The sequence below is a fragment of the Cryptotermes secundus genome, unplaced genomic scaffold (genome assembly GCF_002891405.2).
Source record: "Cryptotermes secundus unplaced genomic scaffold, Csec_1.0 scaffold417, whole genome shotgun sequence".
Lineage (NCBI taxonomy): Eukaryota > Metazoa > Arthropoda > Insecta > Blattodea > Kalotermitidae > Cryptotermes > Cryptotermes secundus.
In genome coordinates, this window is record NW_019739949.1 from 1,591,798 (window position 1) to 1,612,546 (window position 20,749).

Below are 20,749 nucleotides of genomic sequence, written 5' to 3' on the forward strand. Positions count from 1 at the left end.
CACAATGTGGTAACACGCATAGAAAGTGTGATTGAACCTCATTTGATATAATCAAACAGGATGCTGGAAAGCATGGCATAGAGCCTGCAATATGCAGGTGGATCAGTGCTATGCTGGAAAGCAGAACCATAGCTGCTACATTATCAGGAGAAACCCTGGGTGTGTCCACGTCTAGGGGTTGTCCACAGGGGTGGGGGTGGGGGGTGCTCTCGCCTCTCCTGTGGGGACTTGATGATGATGGGTATTATACAGTAGGTTATGCTGATGGCATAGCAATCCTCATAAACGGAAAATTCCTTTTGAGAGTATCAAGGCGTCTTCAAACAGCTCTGTACATGGTCCAAAGATGGTGTGAAAGACCAAGTCTTTCCACCAAACCTAATAAGACAGTAATTATACAGTTTACTAGGAAGAGAAATATAAAGGGCCTTAAGGAACCGACTCTCTTCAATAAGACGATCCAGCTCTCCAGCGATGTCAGGTACCTTGGTCTAGTATTAGACAAGGGACTGACATGGAAAAAGCAGCTGGATAAGGTCATCAATAGAGCCTATAAGGCTTTTTGGAATTGCAGAAGCATGTTTGGCAATACTTGGGGACTGCAGCTGCATGTTGTGCATTGGATATTAACTGTGGTTGTAAGACCCATAATTATATATGATGGCCCAGAGTTAAACTCAAGACGAGTAAGGCAGAACTTAGCAAATTGCAAAGGTTGGCTTGCTTGGGTATCACAGGAGCAATTCGAACATCTACAACAGCTGCACTTGAGATACTCCTTGGACTCCCCTCACTGCATCTGCAGTTGCAGGCAGAGGCCAGGGAAGGAAACTACCGTCTCCAGTGCAGTGATCAATGGAAACCTAGATCTGATGGTTTCAGACATGCATACAAAACTCAGGACATGAAAGAAAGAACCCATATTATAAAAGGGGTCTGACAAAATGATACTGAGACAGAACTACAGAAATAGGAATACGTACCTACATTCTATCTGACAGTCAGGTTGCACTTAAAGCGCTTGACAAACACCAGATCAACTCAAAATTGGTCTGGGATTGCCACCAAACCCTCATGGAACTGGCCAAACATAACAGGGTACAACTGATATGGGTGCTGGAGCATGAGGGTATTGCTGGAAATGAAACAGCAGACCAACTGGCCAAGACTGGAGCTGAACATCCGTTCATAGGACCTGAACCAGCCTGTGACATCTCTGTAGGAGTTGCCAGGCAGGCAAAGGGACTCATACAAGGACCCTCTGAAAAAAGAGCAAAGGAACTGTTGAAGTTAAACAGGAACCAGCTACAACGGGTGGTGGGACTACTTACAGGACACTGTCACCTTAAAGGACACCTTTTCAAATTGGGACTAAATAACAGTCCCACTTGTGAGAGGTGTCAAGAAGAAAATGAAACAGCCACACATATCCTGTGAATGTGAGGCCTTAGCTTATTTAAGATTATGTCACTTGCGTCAATACTTCATAGAACCAAGTAACTATTTCAATGCCCCCACGTACAAATCCTGCGCTTCATTTGAATGAAGTGCAGGATTGCTGAGGGGATAATCAAAAGGGGAAGCACAATAGATCACTGTAGGTCACGGTGCAAGGGCCAAGAAGGCCCGCCCCTTATACATTCATTCATTCATTCATGTATGTCCATCAATGCTTAAATACAACATAATTTTTGACATATACCTTCATTTCAATGGACTGTTAAAGCTAAATATGTACAATAAAAATGTATCATACCATACCATGCCATAGCATAGTTGGTTGAGGCACTATGCTAAAAGCCAGAAGGTCATGGGATCGAATCCCGATGAGGTCATTGGATTTTTTTTCAATTTACCTAATCCTTCCAGCTGCACTATGGCCCTGGGGTTGACTCAGCCTCTAACAGAAATGAGTACCAGGAATATTCTTGGGAGTAAAGGGCAGCCAGCACATAGGGCTGACAACCTAACTGCCATCTATGAGCTGATTGTCTAGAAAATGTGGGAACCTCAACGGCCTGTTAAGGGATACTTTTACTTTACATACCATATAATAATGTATTATAATACATGTATAAATCCTGTATACACAGTACTAGTAACTACAGAACTCTTTACATCAAAGAGAAACATACTTTGGTATCTGTGTTTCTAAGGATTCATGAAACTTGAAGCCATTTAAGTCTGGGACTTAACTGTAATTGAATGACACATGTTTCAATAAAAATTAAAGGCAGTTGTGGGGGGAGGGGAGATGACACAATCATTCTTGGTAATGCAATTGTCATGAGTACATTTAAACATACATAATGATAAGTGGTGTGTTTTACACCATGGAACAAAGTCTGCAGTCAGCAATACACTGGGTACATTTTTTTTTTCCTTGTGTATTTAAACAATAACAAAACAGAAGCACAACAAAATGCATACAAATGTACATCAATCCTACAAACTATACTTTCTGACACAATATCAGTTTGTCATGACTACAATAAACTTTGCACTGTGTTCTTTAATAACTGGAATGAGACATGATATAAAAATAAACCAGTTCATAGCTAAATGCTATATAGTATGAACATCATAAATTGTTGGTGCTACAATGTCAAAGAATGTTATGTATATAAAAATGGAATTTGAGTGCAAAGTGTGTGTGTGTGTGTATGGAGAACTAAACATTTCAATATAAGAACACAGACAATTCAATGTTTTAAGCCAAGGTGGTCAACTGTGCCATAATCAAATTAATTTTTTACTATAAAATGTATGTACTTATTAGGGTAACATTTCTCTAATTACAAATTAGTCCATGCATTGCCCAGTTCTGGCTAACAGCTTCCACACTTAATTGTTCATTATTTAATGATGCTGTCAGTATCTCAGGCTACATAGTGCCAACTGCTAGGATGACTGGTGAATAAATAGAAAGGATGTGCAATGAAGTGGCCATGGGGATATGTAAAACCCAGAAGGATGGTTGGGGTCTCAGTCAAGATCTGAGCCAGGCAGCTCCAGAATACAAGTCAGAAGCATTACTGCAAGAGACAACTTGCCAAAGTAAACCCTCCAGAATTTAGATTTGCATCATCATGTTAGAGAATGAAGGTATTTTTACATGCAGATGATAGAATAATTAAAAATTTTCCTTAACAAACAGATAAACATATGTGAATCACAAAACAGATTTAATGGCAGTGAAATATATAACATTTATTTTTAAATAAAATAAATTATCTAAAATGCCATCCTCTTGTGAGAAATAAAATAACTTCTGGGTGCACTGAATTATTACTCTGAAGGTATTTTAACCATTGTTGCAAATGTCACAAAGTACAGAAGACAATCATTAGTGATCAACTGTGATCAGCTATAACACATCTGGAATGGTCATGTGAGTTTTATGTGAAACTCAAAATACAGCATGTAGCTACATGACCAGACTGTTAGGGGATCAAGCAAGAGGCTAAAAGTGCTAGTACATCGTAGAATATTCTAAAATAAGGTATGGGATTCTGGGATGTCTCAGTAGTTGGGAGCTAAGTATTAACATTCTGGGATAGCACACAGCCTCTGGCCAGGGTATTCTGTAGACGGAGGCAGTGTTTCCCTATAAATGTTCGTATCTAACAAATTACATGGCACCAGTGCCCAGAGGACTGTGATCTTAATTTTCAATGCTCTGAAAACCTCAAATCTCATATTCATTGTAAAATACTGTACTATGTCACTGAAACAATGGCAGATTTTACTCAAGTTAATATTATATAAACAAATGTAATGTAAGAATAAAATGCAGATTAACTTTTCTCATTTCATGAAATCTGAAATGAAAAAAAAAAAACTGCTGAAATGAAGGTCACAGTCTTCAGCGATGTTATGCTGTACAATGTGATTGATAAGATTCCTTTGTTATATAAGATGGTACCTCCATAAAACAGTGATTTCTGAACTTATCCTCTTACGTACACCTTACCTCAAAAATTGGAACACATGAACCCCTGCCTAAAATTATATTTTTCTTTCACACAAATTTCTTGACGTTGTGAACCAACTTTGCAACTCAAAGAGAAGACGAAGAACTAACACAAAACTGAACATCATTATTTTACATAATCATCACAGGCAATAACAAATCCATATATACTTTTTCCAGCCTCCTGAAACATTCCAGGTACTGTAAAGGATTTGGAATCAGCTGTCATTAAGTTAACTCTTTCATTGTCATGACACATAAATTTGTGCTTTTGCTAGGTACTCCTCAGAGGTCATGGTGCAATTATGTTACACAAGCATATTGAAAAGTGGTAAAAATCTTAAGCCAATGTCATCTCCTGCCTATCTCTTAATTGCTGAAACTTAGCAGGGATTCTTTTTTTTTTCTTTTGCTACTGTGAAACTATATGGCCTGACACAGTTGATGCACCAAGTAAATACCTGACTGTGAAAGACTTAACTGTTACAGACATCAATTATGCACCCAACCAAACTCTGTGATTTAAATAAAGGCTACAATTTCAACACATATGACCATGTATCAAATATTACTTGAGTCAAATGAAAATGTTTGGAATCACCATTTTCAAATGCATTAATACCAATAACACTAAAATGAGTTTGTTTATACAGTGTGCCACAATGAACATAAAGTGTCAAACAATTCAGTACTACTGAAATATAATTATGCTTAAATTTTACTGAATGGCTGCAAGTCACAAGAACAACACTCTAACCTGACTGTAATACAACAGAAGAACAAAACAATCAGATGTGTGAACCTCAGCAGTTAACCAGGCAGTATTCAACAGGTTTTCATGCACACAGAAATAAGACTTGAAGCTTCCACAGTGACAGAGCATGATAAAATCTTGGGTGGTCAGCTGCTAGAGTTTCAAGAATAAGTTCAGCATTTTGGAGACTTTATGTGCCTTCATCACCAGTTAATGAATCCTTATGATGGAGGCAGAGGAGGTCTCTGAAATGTCGAACTTCTGCTCTGTACTGATGTGTCTGGTCACCTGACAAGATTTTTATTAAATGCTGAAACATGCTGATACCCACATCAGAAAGCTCATGTAAAGAGGGAGTTGCTGCTCATGTCTAGACATAATCTGAATTTTTGTAAATCATTTCTCTCCACAGTGTGATCAGAACAACAATCTACCAGATGGATCCTAGTGGAACATGGTAATGGGGAAAAATACCCGGTAATTTTTTGGTCATTGTCACAAGAGAAATGCACTCTGTTTGTGTCAATGGCTACTGTGCTTCTTTGGACTCACAGTGCTACTGATAAGCCTACAGGCCACCAAATTGTAAAACAAAACCCACCCAATTCACAAACTGAAGGCAGATGTCAGAAATGCCCCCTCTTGTTATGAATCTCTCAAATATTCACATTCATGTGAAGTTCCCTTAAACCCTAGTCTCCCATGTAAGGCATCTGAACGATTTCTGTTGGAAACGTTCACCAATTCTATTTAGTTTTTCTTCAGTGAATGTCTGGAATTTCAATTTGGTTCTTTTCTGTCAATAATGGATTTGTCTGCCTAAACTTATTATGACTGTATAACATTTTTTTTCTATCTGGAACTGTGAAGACCTGAAACTTATCCTTACTTTTCACATGGATATCACACATGAACACTCACTTCAAAGTGTAACTCTTGCATGCCATTTTGATACATGAAGAACATGCCTGACTGAAGTTCAATACAATAGCAGGGGTTTGGGACTATAGATGATAGAAATTTATGCATGTATGCTACTGGTCTGTCAAACATGGTGCTTGTTGACATGAGTGATGTATCTCTTTTCTACTTGACTGGGCCAAAGATTTGTGGCAGGTTTTCAAATAACCCCCATGTGTACAGCCATTTGGAAGACTTATGCATAGAGAGGAGGATATAACAAGGAGTTCTGAGCAAAACTCATGAAGCCAACTTTCTGAATCCATATGGATTTCTAATCATGTTAAGTTATTATTGTTGCTTTATGTACAGGTTCTGTATATATTAAATTTGCTTGATATAACCTCAGAGCTTCAGATTATCACCAGGTTTGTAACTAATGTTTCATATATAACATGTAAGTTGTTATGTTCGTGATCTACCTCCATATCAAATTTCATATGCATAGTTTCAATGGTTTAATTAATAGTTACTATCATCATCCCATGGCCACCATGGTGTTACATATCACACAAGTTTGTGTATCTGCTGTGTAATTACTACTGACTAAGTAATTCAAAATTATGACACCAAGATGGCCTCCAATGGAATAAGAATCATACAGAGTTTGTGAAAATCAGTCAACTGATTCAAAAGTTGAAATGGGAGATACAGAGACATTATGGCGATCTCAAAAGCTTACTTTTTTCTTTAAAGCAGGATATAGTGTGGCACAGCAGAGTGAAAGCCAGTCTGAGAGAAATCTGATGGGAGGTTGTGGACTGAATTCACTTGGCTCAGGAGAAATGGCAGTGGGCCCACTCTTGTATGAACTTCAAGGTTCCATAAAATGCAGGGATCATCTTGACTTGCTGAGAGACAATTAGTTTCTTATGAAGGATTGTGCTGCATGGAGTTCCATGTCACTACGGGTAATTTCAAAGCTACATATATTCGGTATTTGCAATGCATTATGGGCAACTGATATTCTGTATGCTAACAGTATGTTTGCAGATTCCAAAAGTTCAACACTGCTGAGCCAGTTGCATCCAATTCAGATACTTGTAATCTCCTCAAGATCAATCTTAATATTATTCTCCAATTTTCTTCTTGGTCTTCCAAGTGGACACGTCTGAAGATGTTTCTTTTCCAAAATTCTGTACAAATTCGCTGTCTTCCTCATCCTAGACACATGCCTGCTCATCACAGTTTCTAGGACATTACCAATCTAACAGTACCATCTAACTCACAAAGTTCCTCATTATGTAATATGTTACTTATATCTTTCTGCAGCCCAAATATTTTCCTGAGCCCTCTGTTTTCAGATACTTGTAATTTAAGTTCTTTAGTAAATGCAAGAGACCTCATTTAACAACCATGCAAAATAACTGGATAAACTGTTTTCTATATCATGACTTAACATCTTGGAAACAGATGGGATGACGACACTTCTCCCACTGAATGATAACAAGCATTTACAGAGTTTATTCATGTCTTAATTTAATACTGAACCTTGCATTTCAGTGCTGTTTGCAGACACTTAATTTTGAAACATTTTAAAATGATTAATTACAGTTTTAAAATTTTTATTGATTTTCAATTTGCATCATGTGCCTTATTTAGTTCCATTTACATTTACTTCTTTACTTGTCTACAGGAGGTGTTCTGTGTAATTCTTTCATGTATTTATAATCTGCATAACAAACTGTCATTAGCATAAATATGCATGTCAGTTGGGCAAGTCATTTCCACCATTTTCTCTCTTTAATACAGACAAACTAAATGTTCATGTTGTGTTCTTGTCAGTAATGACATCATGTTGCTGTATCATAGGTGGGTACCCACATTTGCAAGAACATAAATGTCTCCATCTTCAGAGTTGAAGTCTGAAGAGGGCGGCAAAATCTTCCTCCAAAACAATGGTACCCACTTACTAGACTACAGCATAGTGCCATAACTCAGCAGACCACAATCTTCACCACTGTGAAAACTTCAGATCTTACAAATGAAATGCTGCATGTAACCTGTACATGTTAACATACTGGAGTATTAATATTTATACATTCAGAGATTTCACACATGCTTGCTATATCCAACCTCAGCATTCCACTGACAAATTCATCTCAATTACACTGCAACATCATGTTTACATTCAAAGACAAAAGACAACCCATTATGATAAGAAGATTAAACATATGGAGGCATGTACAAAAAACAGTTTAGGCCTTCATGCCTATTTTGTCAACTGCTGTAAGCGGACTCGCTGGCATCTTTTGTGACTATCCGTCCTGTTACATGTTCTTCTTACAGTGTGCTCACAAGTTTATGCCAAGAAACATATATTTTAGACATTTCTAACAGTCAATAACGTTGTCTGAAACAGAGACAGTATGCTCTATGTCTGTAAAAACCCCTAACATTATTTCAGTGTTAACCTGAGTACACACAGATTACTTCTTGAACACTGTGAGATCTGAGGGCCTTACAGGAGTGACTATGAAGAGTAATACCTTCTGGGATGTGATACCATTTAGTCTGGTAGAAGCTAATAATGTTTCAGAGGAATGTACTACCTCTCCTCAAGGGTGAAGAGCAAGCAGCAAGGAGAGTGCTTGCTCCTTGCTTACTCTTTCACCCTAAAGATAAAAGCAATACATTCCTCCAAAGTAAACTTCTATCAGGCTATATCACATCCCATAAAACAGTATTCTTCTTGAAAGCTCCTTTAAATGGTAGCCTGTCTGCCCTTCCAGCTATATTTAAACGACAGCATATTCCTGCTGTTGCAGTGTTATCTTATTTTTAGATCTCCTTTGGTGTATGCTCATAAGTAAAATGCATTCCTTGATCAAAGAAAGACATGGGTGCCATCTGTTGAAGATAAGGTGAAATACTAGCACAGTCTAAGTGATACTTTAAAAAAAAAGGCTCTCCAAAACATCTTAGACAGTACAAGTAGTCTGCACGTTTGGGCAGAGTAGCTCATGTCTCAGATGCATTCGTCAACAGTGGTTATGTGCAGTGACCACTCTGTGTTAGTCTGAGTATATACTATGGCATTACTGTTTATATATATGCCACCTACATATACTCATATACTCACATACCTCGTCTGATTGCAGTGTAAGAGGACTGGTGACCTCCTCACCACCAGACTGTGAGTGGAGGCTTCTGCATGCCCGGGATAACAGTCCTAACCAAAACACACAACTTCTGCAAGTCAGAAGGACTGCTGAGACTACTGTCTTCTGGGTGGTGACACTTGTGCATAGGTGCCATCCACAGGACAGCAGATGGAGGCAGCTATTCTTCCAAATTTTGGAACCTATCTACCACACTATACAGCATAAGACCACAGAAGACTTATCAAAATATTCACCACTGTGAGAACCTCAAACCTATGAAGGAGTGCTCTTTCCATTCTTTATATCTTTCTGTAAGTAGCTATGATGGAACAAAAGAAAATCAACATATTTATTTCTGCTATGATGCAGAGTAGATAGCTGTTATGTCAGACTGTGGTCAATGAATGCTCCAAGAAGCTACTGTTCAACAGCAACATACCACTTCTCAGTACAACTTAACTTAAACTGCCCAACACAGTAGCAAAATAAATTTGATAAACAATGCTTCATTGATGAATACATGTCGTCCATAGAAAAATCACATGTTCATTTTTGTAAAGAGGATAAATGCTTTTACAAGAAAAAAAAAACAATATATGGTATGAAATTATACCTTTAAACTTATCTACATGAATTGGTCACTGCTTTCTTGAGAAACATCTCATTTTATAGGCATACTGACCAATATAAAAAAAACCCCTAAAATCAAGCATGCTGCTTTCAAACACATCTGATGACTGACACCATAAAATGGTCTACAAAACAAAGTAGCATAGTATTATATGTTGAAATCACTGCTGAAAATGCTTCTGAGGGACAGCACGTGTTCATAAAAACCGAGAAAAACCACTTCCGAACAAAATATCTTCCCTAAAAGTATGAAAAACATGAGAGAAAATGTTACCTGCAGATATTAACTATATGTGTTTGCAGATGCATTTCAGACACATGTAAAAGACCCATATGAAGTTCATAACTAAATAAATATTAAGTAATGCACACTGATCATAACAAAATTTAATATGCTCACATTAATACCTGATTATGTACAGTAAGCATTTTTATTTCTTCTGCAAGCAGTTTACACATTAATCCACAAGTTCAACTTGTACTGAAAAGCCAAATAACCAGCTTATGACTCTAACTCAACTATTTCCTGGCAGTTTTACCCTTCTGAGAGCAAAGGGCATTCAAAGGCCATTAAATATATCATATGAAGAAGGTCTCAAGGGAATATATGCATTTAAGTAAGGTGGGGGGAAATATATATTTATACACATATATTAAATATGTTTCCATATTATAATTTAAATTTTTGTTTCCATAGTTCAGTTATTAATATAACTAGAAATCAGATGACGTCTGATCCATCAACGTTGAAGAAATTAGCCTGTAGCCAGCTACTGATACACAGTAACTGGACTTCTTAAGTGGGAAAGTTTCTTTAGTCTAACTGATAAAATTTTAATCTGTTTACCCCTATATGAGCTTTACCATGTTTATTCTGTAATTCATAATCATCATAATGATTTATAATCTTGAGAATGTACATAAAACACAACTTTCAAATTCCTATTTTAAAATACATTATTACCTCTCAAATAAACAATATATATATGAAAGTTGGTACTGTTACCATCATAAGAATCTAAATGCCAGTTCTCAGTGAAAATTACCAACTGTAACATTATGTGGATCATGGACTTGAAAAACAAGAATTTCTCTTTCAATTCGGCCCACAATGTGCATAGAACATCGAGTCAGTTTGTTGTATTTTATGTGTCTGTTATGCCTTTACTTTGATTCTATCTCACCACAGATTCCAAGTCAACTTATCAAACTTTTCATTTCAAACACAAATATTTATTCTTGCATTTATTGCATGATTAATTATGACTTCATTTTTATAAGAAAGAATACAGTGAGGCAAATATGTGAAATATGAAAGAACACTTTCCAAACAAAGTAAGAACTGAAAAATACTAAATATTTAATGTGACATTCCTATTCAGAAAATTGACTGTGTAAATTAAACACACACTGAATAAGTACATTTCTGTATCATGACATTCAAACACATTTTTGCAGTGAGATACTGATTAAAAAAGAGCAAAGAGGAGAACATGTGCAACAATTAAGATCTCAGGTAGACAACAGAAGATGATGACATATTACAGCTCATGAATATACCATCTTTGATGCTACAAAATCGAGACGAGTCAAAATGAATTTTAAGCAAGCCATGGCAAGAATATTACAGAGAAAATGAAGTAATTGTTTAGTTCCTCAAGACAGCATCTTTTGACTGTTCTGGCCTCTGTACACCTGAGTGAAGGCGTAAAGTCTCTATATTAGATGGAGACATTCATACAACAGATTCTGTTTCCCTCGGTGATATGACAGTCATAAAAATGATGGACAGCAGAGAAGACCTATGATATAAAATAGGCCCCGTGCCACAGGAGGGGGTCTGGTATTGTCCACATTCCGAAAGTTCTGACTTTGGTAGAGGCAAAAGTTTCAGTCTGTAAGATGATGAAATGTCTACACAGACCAGACTAGAGATAAAACTGAGAACTCTTTGACTGCAAGCCTACCCCCACACCCCTAGACAATGACATTAAGCAAATAATAAGTGTGTGACTGCACCTTAATTTGCACTTTCTCTTAAGTGAGGAACATTATTTATTTCTCAGGACACAAAAATTCCTAAGTTTGCGCGAACTGAATATCTCAATCTTCAGTTTTTCTTTGTGTTCATTTTTTTTGTACTGTTGATCGCGATGTTTCCGTGCTGTCCAATTTGAAGCTGCATGATGAGGGGCAGACCAGACAAAAACGAGTGGTGGAATGGAGGACAGAAGAATACTGGAGGTTGGCCTGTGAGGATGTAAAGTGTGACTGGAAGATTTTATGGGTGTAATAGTCAGTGATAGTGAGTGATAGCTGAGGAGTCAGCAGTGAAGACTTACTGTATGACCCCAAGACTTTATGTATGCAATGGTGCAGTGATACCAGAAGTGTAACTGAAAGAGCTTAGGTGTAATACTTGTAGTTATTTGAGTGCTAGTTTCTGTGCTGAGACCTGTTGCTAGGAGACGACTAGAAGAGACGGAGAATCCTAATGCGTGCGCAAAGGGGAACTGGAATGTGTGTAAAGCAGCAATAGAGCTGTAATCTGAGTGTAATAAGATAGAGTGTGTAACCAAGCTGTTAATAAATCCAATCATCCAAACTAAAACGCCTCATTTGGTCACGCATACCCCACCCTACACATGACAATACTTAACAATGTCTGAGAGGAACATGTTGCCTCCATTTTCAGATTATGTTACTTCTCATATCCTCAACATGGAGACAGTACTTTCCAGCGAAACAATGGGAGCTATCAACTGCACTACACGGTGTCATATCCCAGAAGACTCCAGTCTTAGTATTCAATGCTGTGAGAATCTCAAATCTCATTTTACTGAACTGTGAACATTGAACACTGAAGGACGCTATATAATGATGATTCTACTCGAGTCTGTTCAACAGCATCTCCCAAGCTCTTAAGGAGCAGTGTTGTGAGCAAGTGATGGCAGCATCTGTTGCTCTGCAGCCATGTCATCTTAGGCACTTGTACAGAGCTCACAGTCACTTATGTATCTTACTACCACTTATACTACACAGGCAGCAATAATATATAATATTTCTGTTGATGCATTTAAATGTGTATGAGCATGTGATATTTACAGAGGTATGATGATTCTAGGGGAAGGACTGCTTCGTTCCTCTCCTTTTTCTTTAATTGAATGTGATTATATGCATTTTCATGAGTATGTGTATGTGATGTCCAATGAATTACCCATCACGAAAGGAGCTTGGAGACATTTCCTACTGAATTCTTAAATTTCTTCACCAAAAACACTGGAAGTTTCAAATAAACTTTCTCTCACTTTCTTTAGGGATCTCTCGGTTTTATCTGTTACCAGGGTTCAACACGTGCTGTCTGCTAGTAGTCATTCTCTGTGTTGATGGTTGCGGAAACAGCTGATTCGAAAATGTCTGCACATTTGGCGTACCTGTAACGAAACAAGTTACAAAATTATAAGTTAACAAACAATTTGGGGCTATTTACTTCTGTCCATCATTCCAGTTCTCTATATAAAAAGAAAGCCACAACATTTCATAAATGTGTTGTATTTCTGTCTTCAGGGTGGAAAGGATATAATGAAATCCTTACTGTACTGGGCCCCTAAGCAGAGTAAGAATTTCTTCATACTGTCATATGACAGCTGAAAGCCAGAATAACTGAACAAGAGATGGCCACTGCTAGGCAACGGCGTGGTAAACACATTTCCACAGCAACAAATGAACATGCAACAACAGAGGAAATGTCGGAAGCGGTGTTTTACAAGTACAGTATGCGCCAAAACATACAGTACTGAAATGAAAACATGAATAATATTACCTTGTTGTCATCTGTGAGTTTATTTCTCCTGAAAGAAACTAACATACACAATATTAGTGTGTTGATTTACCACGGTATGCGTAATGTAGGTTTTTGAAGTGTGCACTGCCTCGCTGTAGACAGTGTTCATATCGTTCACACAGATTCTCAATCATATGCCAGAACAGAGGTTGCTGCAGACTCCTGCAAAAGGAGATGATTTGCTCGTGTAATACAGGCACAGCTCTTGGCGGATCTTCACAGTTGAACACACTCTCCTTTAACATTCCCCACAAATAGGCATCAGGTGGTGTAAGATCGGGTATGGGAAGTCAGTATCACTTGAAATGATTCGTCCTGGAAAGTTTTCCTGCAGCATGCCTAGAGATTCTCAAGTGGTATGGCTGGTCGCCCTGTCCTGTTGATACCACTGTCTATACTTGTGAAGGCCCCTTGCACGACAGAACCTTCTCAAATCCTGAAGAAATGGTCCCATCACCATGTCCTTGTAGCGTTCTTGGGTAACGGTAAGAGCATTGTTTTCTTCATTCTCTTTTGTCAAAGCAGTTACTGGTCGACCAGACTTGCCCTTCTGTTGACACAGTACACTACCAGAATGGCGAAATTTCATAACACTACACAGCATATAACTGTGTTACTTGGTGCCGTCTTATTAAATCTCTCTTGGAATTGTTCTGTCATCTTTTTCAAACTTGGTACCCCTTCACGACCACTTCCGTATGAGTGGAAATAATATTCAACTATGAATACTATTTCCTCCATCGAGAGACCCATTTCCAATAACTTCCTTTTCACTACTGGGAACATGTGTGGCTGGAGCTATGCCCTGTCGACAAATGCACATTCATGTTCAAAATGCACGAGTTTCAGTACTTGCAATTTTTGGGGCATACTGTACATGCAGTCCACACCAAGGGTATATAGCGAGGACCAATGGGAAAAGTTAGTCAGTTGGAGACAGTGGTTAGGAGCCTTGAGTTGCACTGTTAGCAGTCACTACCTAGCAATGACTAGTGGTGACAGAATAACAAACTGCATTTTATGTGTGCTGTAGTTGCAGTGGTCTAAAGAGTGGGAAATCTGTGAGAACATTATATTTATTCGTGGTTAAGTTGTAAGTGTTCAATAAATCCAACCCTGTGTCCAGTCCCTGACATGTGACAATATCCTGTCTACCTGAAGATGGAAATAGAATCCATTTACAAAATATTGTGGTTTTCTACATAAAAAACTGATTTGATGGACTAAATCCAAACTTAACCTTTTCCAGTTGCCACGTTTGGAAAAATTTCTGCAGCCAGGTCATCAAGGGATTTTAAATGCCTACAGAGCCGCTAAGTGAGCTGGTTTGCTTAAAAAGTTGGCACAACAAGGGCATAAAGCGGAGGAAAAAAAGAAAACAAAATGTGTACTTACTAGCACAATGGAAGAAGACAAATTCTCTGCCTTGCAGTGGTGTATGACATCAAGTGTGGAGAGAGGTTGTAGTGTTTTACTGGCTCAAATTGTCTGCAGTTCTCTAGTATAAAATATATGCATATTCCTTTCCTCTTATAACTCTCACACTTCTATGTACACAAACAAAAAACCCGATAAACTATGGGTTATATACTAAAACTTTTTGCAGTTCTTGAGAGTGTGATATCTTTCGAAACATTCCCCAGGACACATCACCAGTTGATTTGTGCACGTCTTACAACAGAAATGTGTTTCTTTTCTGGCTCCCTTGACCTTCTGATTGCCGCACACAATGCAGTCTTTGTGTTTCGTTTTTCCATAAAGTTAGAGCTGAGGCAGTGTATTTAGTCCCTGTTCTCTCTCAGCCGACCCTGGATGTGACCTCCTTTCTTGGATTGCACACACAGCCTGCTAGATTTTCAACAAGAGCTCATCGATACTTGACGTGTGACATTTGTTTCACTCCCATGTGTACTTAATGGCTGCTGCACAAAATATATGAATTTACAGTGCACACTTCGAGGCACCATAAAAAGAGCATTCTCCACCACAGAGATATACGAATGAAAGCACATGTTGCGCAGTAATGATCATGCGATCTACACCACCCATTTGCTTTATATACTCAAGTACACATTGGCTCTTGAATTTCTTTCTGCTGCCCCCTGTCTGAATGGTCACTATTTTGTCCATTGATGTGTCATGATATGTAGACATCATGAGAACCACCCTCTTGTCTTTCCAGCCCATTAGCAGGGCATTCCTTCTTCTGTAGGAGTGTCCCCCTCTTCATTTGCTTCATGGCCCCCTTCCTCAAGTGGTTTTGGACTGCGACCTCTACCAGCAATAATAGTGCCTGTTGTGTGGCATTTTCGACTGTTCAATTCTTGAGCCAATTGAACACTACTATAATATCTGTCAGTGAAAAGGCGGTAGCCTTTACCACCAGACACACTGAGATCTAGTCTGTCCATGAAGGAAAGAACTATTCTTGAAGTGAATGGTTTTCCTCAGTATGGCAAGTTACACATGTTCCGTAATATGGAATTGTACTGTGAACATAACCAGTGTCAGTCTCAGCTAATACAAATAGTCTGATGCCCCACTTTGTAGTTTTTTTTGGATTATAAGTTTTGACAATCACTTTGCTCTTGAACTCAACTGTTGATTCATCTATTGCAATGTTTTTACCTGGCAGAAAATATTTCTGGAACTGTTTCTCTATACATTCTATTACCCCATGTACTTTCCTTGTTCTTTTCATGGCCTGACTGCTTTCCTCGGTGGTATCATTTTCCACATGAATCATCCAAAATATCTGCAAAAAGCGAACTCTAAACATTAGATCACCAAAAAATGGTATCTGTGTTGCCCACTCACTAGGATAATGGCATCAGGCCCATATTTATAATTAGACCTAAAAATGACTTCATTTCAGAAACAGACACATCAGACCAGCTACTCTGAATGGTTCCCGGGCTAAGCTAAAGTACCAAAATTTTGTGTCTCGCATACCTGTTTGTCTCTATAACAAAGTTATTCAAAACCTCGTCATTGAAAAATAAACTAAAATAATTCATGGGCTCTGAATCTGGTACAAGGTTAAAATGTGGATATACCTTGGGTTTCTTGTCCCCCATCATCACATCTTCCCACCCATCAACACACATAACACTTGTTTCACTCTCGCTCTCACTTTCCAACATTTCATTGCTGGATTCTTCACTCACAGTTTCTTCTACATTTTCCAAATCCATCTGATCATCAGACCAGGCAATGACTTCCCTATCTACAGCTTCACCTTTGGGAAAATGTTCAGCCGAAATGTTTAAGAGGGCTGAACAAATGGAAGTCGCTTGGAGCAAGGTCGAGGCTATATGGACGATGCTCGAGGACTTCCCACTTGAAATTTCGCAGCATCTCATTTGTCTTTGTTGGCAGTATGGGGACACGCGTTGTCATGCAAGAGCAACGTGCCTTTGGTGAGGAGTCCTGGTCTCTTCTGTTGAATGGCCTTATGAAGTTTCCTGAGTATGTTATAGTAGGAGCTGGCATTTACGGTTTGTCTTCGAGGCTGGAATGCGGTGAGCAGTATGCGTTCATGATCCCAGTTACCGCCTGGTTCTGACAGCAGCCTAAAGAATTTTATGCTGCTGGTTTTCAGGGGCTCGTGAAATGATGGGACAAGTGCCTCAATGTACAGGGAGATTATATGGAGAAATAAAAGCATTTTTCAGATCAGTCCTCTTATTTGTTTAAGTTCTATATCCATTTGTAACTTACTTATTGACTTACCTAGGTAGAATTAAAACTTAAAGAAAAGTTTTATGGATGAACAAGAAAAAATGGTTCAGCCAGGTACTGGATAATAGCAAGAACACAGGAAATAGGTGGCAAAAAACTGATAACATATTTTATTTGATGTTTCTTCATTTAAATTTATTTTTATATAATAAAATAATTTGTGGGTGTTAGATCCAAATTATGATTTTCATAATTTTTGTAGGATCTGGGAAGAAAGAAAAGGTTGCACACTTTCTGTACAGTAATTCACACACAACAGAAATTGAGAAGGTTCAATCAGGGTTAGGGACTTCAGTCAAAGACCAACTGCACTACAAACAGAGCCAGCATTCCAAAAACCATCAACAGGGAACAAGTTGGATACAAGGAACTTTAGAATATTTACAAATATTTTTTACACACAATGTACCACCACAAAGCTTGTGGCATTACATTGTATGATGGTTGCCATTATTACAATTTTTACTGAATTTGTGTGTACTGAACTTTAAGTTGTTAATTTTTCCAGTGAAAACCGAATATCAAACTTTGCCTATAAAGCAGGAAAAACTGTGCCTATAATCTGCATTTCTGCCTGGCCATTTATTTGTATGTAACAACTTGAAAACCACTCAACAGATTTTCATGAATCTTGACAGGGGCTACTGTTACTACAATATGTCAATAAATTCCAATAAGGTCTACATGTTAAGATGTCCAGACTACGGATGGAGACAGAGTCCAGACTCTGAAATGTTTTATATAAAAAACTGGACGATGGATAATACACAAAAAGTCAATAATTGTAATAAATTCCGAGTCTGGTTAAATTCAGCCACTTAACAGACAATTTACATGAAAACCACATGTTTCTGTCAGTGACCACAAAAGAATGTACAGGGTTATTCAAAAAGAATGAACTGATTTAATGACGCATTGCTTCAGTTCTCAAGCATCGTCATGGAATGAGTCAGTGACCATTTGAAAGAGGAGTTATCTAAGTTGTGAATGGCTGCCACAGGGGCGCTAAAGTCGCATCGTTCTTCTGGCAACGTTCAGTTGTTCATTTACCCTCGGAATGGCGAGTCCTCAGCAAAAGGCGTTCTGCGTTCTCGAGTTCGCGAAAACAAATTTGGTTGTCACGGTGCAGCATGCTTTTCGAAGGCGATCCGGCATTAATCCGCCCTGTCCTAAGAACATTCGACAGTTTCAAGAGAGTGGGTGTCTGTGTAAAGGAAAGAGGCCAGGACAACCATGACTCTTGGAGGAACAAGTGGGGAGAATCCATGCTGCATTTGAGAGCAGCCCATGGAAGTCAATAAATCGAGCTAGCCGTGAGCTTGTGATCCCTCAATCCACTGTCTGGCGTGTGCTAACAGTACGTCTACATTTGAAACCATAGAGACTGCAGCTCGTTCAGGCACTTACCAATGACGACAAAAGGAAGCGGATGGAATTTTGCGATTTGATGCTGGAGATGATGGAAGACGAAACCTTCATTTCACGTTTAATTTTTAGTGATGAAGCGACTTTTCACTTGAGCGGCACAGTCAATCATCACAATGTGCGTACGTGTATTTGGGGAACAGAGCACCCACATGAAACAGTTGAGCATGAAAGAGATTCCCCTAAGGTGAACGTCTTCTGTGCTGTGTCTCAGGACAAGGTTTATGGTCCCTTTTTCTTTGAAGGAAACACTGTTACAGGAAAAAACTATCTTGATATGGTCCAAAACTGGCTCTTCACTTCACTGCAAGCAGATTTGCATGACTTCATTTTTCAACAAGATGGAGCACCGCCCCATTGGCATCTGATGGCCCGAGATTTTTTAAATGAAAAAGTGCCCCAGCAATGGATTGGTCGGAAGGGGGCCAAAGACCTTGGTCTTTGTGCTTGGGCTGCGAGATCCTCAGACCTCACCACGTGTGATTTCTTCTTGTGGGGATATGTAAAAGATCACATTTATGTTCCACCATTACCCACTAGCCCGATGACCTTAAACATCGAATAACAACAGCGATTAACTCAGTGCATCGTGATATGCTGATACGCGCCTGGGAGGAATTCTCTTATCGCATTGATGCTGCCCGTGCTGCAGGTGGTGGTCACATTGAACACTTGTAAGACAGGAAATAAAAGTTGATTGTGAGTAGAATACTTGTAACTTGGCTGGAGTTTTGTATTACTTTCCTTTAATAAAATCGGTTCATTCTTTTTGAATAACCCTGTATAATTACATTCAACAACTCGAATACACTGGACAATTAAAAATAAAGATACTATTGATGGGGTCCAAATTTTGTCATCATAGATTGAAGAAATTACACGCTGTGAGATGGCATGAAGGACAATACAGTCTTGTTACATATAGCATTACAAAAGGTGTGCATTCATCGATGCTTCCAGCATCTCAGACTATATAGCATCAAATGACAGGATGCCTACTGAATGATAAACCGAAAAGATACTGAGGGCCAAATTTGAGGCAGTACACTGCTATATGCCTAGAGAGACTGAGGAAAACCACGGGAAAGCAATCAAGACATCTGTTCTCTGGGCCAACATTTGAAGATAGGCCTCTCAAATATGAAGCAGGAGGCAACTCACTTAACAGCAGCATTTTGTGGTAGGGGGGGGAAGGAAAGCTATCCCTGTAACAGGCCATGAAGGCCCATAGGGTTGTGAGACGTTGAGGGTCCCACATTATCAAGACTATCGGCTCACAGATGGTGGTAAGGGTGTCAGCCTTACGCGCCGGCCGCGCTTTACTCCCCAGGAAAATTATTTAATTAATTCCTGGTACTCATTTCTGTTAGAGGTTGAGGCTGAGTGCGGCTGGAAGGATTAGGCCAATTGAAAAAATCCAGTGACCTCATCGTGAAAAGAAGTTCTAAAAATGTTTTTGTGCCATATGGGCTCATAGTACTGCAGACCTAACTCTTAATGTTATCACTTGAAAATTGCATATATGCTTGAACTTCCAGGAGACAACATCTTTATATTTTAAGTTTAAGTTTAAGTCTACTGAATGGGAACTGGGGAAATCCATCAGTTTCATGATGTAAATTGTGTATGACAAACCAAAATCAGTTTTAAATACAATATTCTTATATGTGATATGAGATTCTCACAGCAATGAATGTTCTGAGATGTGACACTGAGAAGTTTAGTAGACAGGAATCAACAATTCTAAGGAACTTTCTTCTGCCCCAAAGATGGCAGCAGCAGGTTGCTCCAAAATGAAGGTACCTATCAGACTACAGAGAGTCACATTCCTGAAGCTCATAATCTTAATAGTAGCCATGTTGGCACATAGAAAATTCACGAATTACACCTGACTTGCTGAACATGAAGAGTTGGTAGGGAAACAAGAAATACAGAATATTTAAGAGAAACTCTCTTAGAAGGCAGCTACTCTACAAACCAGGTAGGAAGAGAGAGGACATAAGGATGAAATGAGGCTGACAACAGGTCTGACCTGCCTCAGGATCGTGTCCAATTTTAAGTTTTGGCATTTAATAGCATATATGTTAATATAACTAGCACATACCACACAAGTTCCATAATGCACATGTGCCACTGTAGTGATGACTGCCAGAGCATACAGCATGGACAGCTCAGCGGAGGCTCCAGTGGTGGATGGTAACATTAGAGAGACAGCTGTGACAAGGCCAACTGGTATTATCAGCCAGTTGAACAGATCACAATGCACTGATGACATTTGAGACACTATCAGTCGACACTGCAGAAAAACAAAGCCTATC

The 20,749-nt window shown here is 38.7% G+C and overlaps 1 protein-coding gene across 2 annotated transcripts in view; it reads right to left on the reverse strand.

Moving 5' to 3' along the window:
* Positions 1 to 2,686: 2,686 nt before the first annotated feature.
* LOC111872113 (ethanolaminephosphotransferase 1) overlaps positions 2,687 to 20,749 on the reverse strand; it is a 72,645-nt gene continuing 54,582 nt past the window's right edge. For both annotated transcript variants that reach the window (XM_023865687.2, XM_023865686.2), the window contains exons 7-8: positions 20,536 to 20,727; positions 2,687 to 12,855 (exon numbers count right to left, since the gene is read on the reverse strand). In XM_023865687.2, the coding sequence (XP_023721455.1) occupies positions 12,793 to 12,855; positions 20,536 to 20,727 (255 nt within the window). In that variant the 3' untranslated portion in view covers positions 2,687 to 12,792. The remainder of the gene's footprint in view (positions 12,856 to 20,535; positions 20,728 to 20,749) is intronic.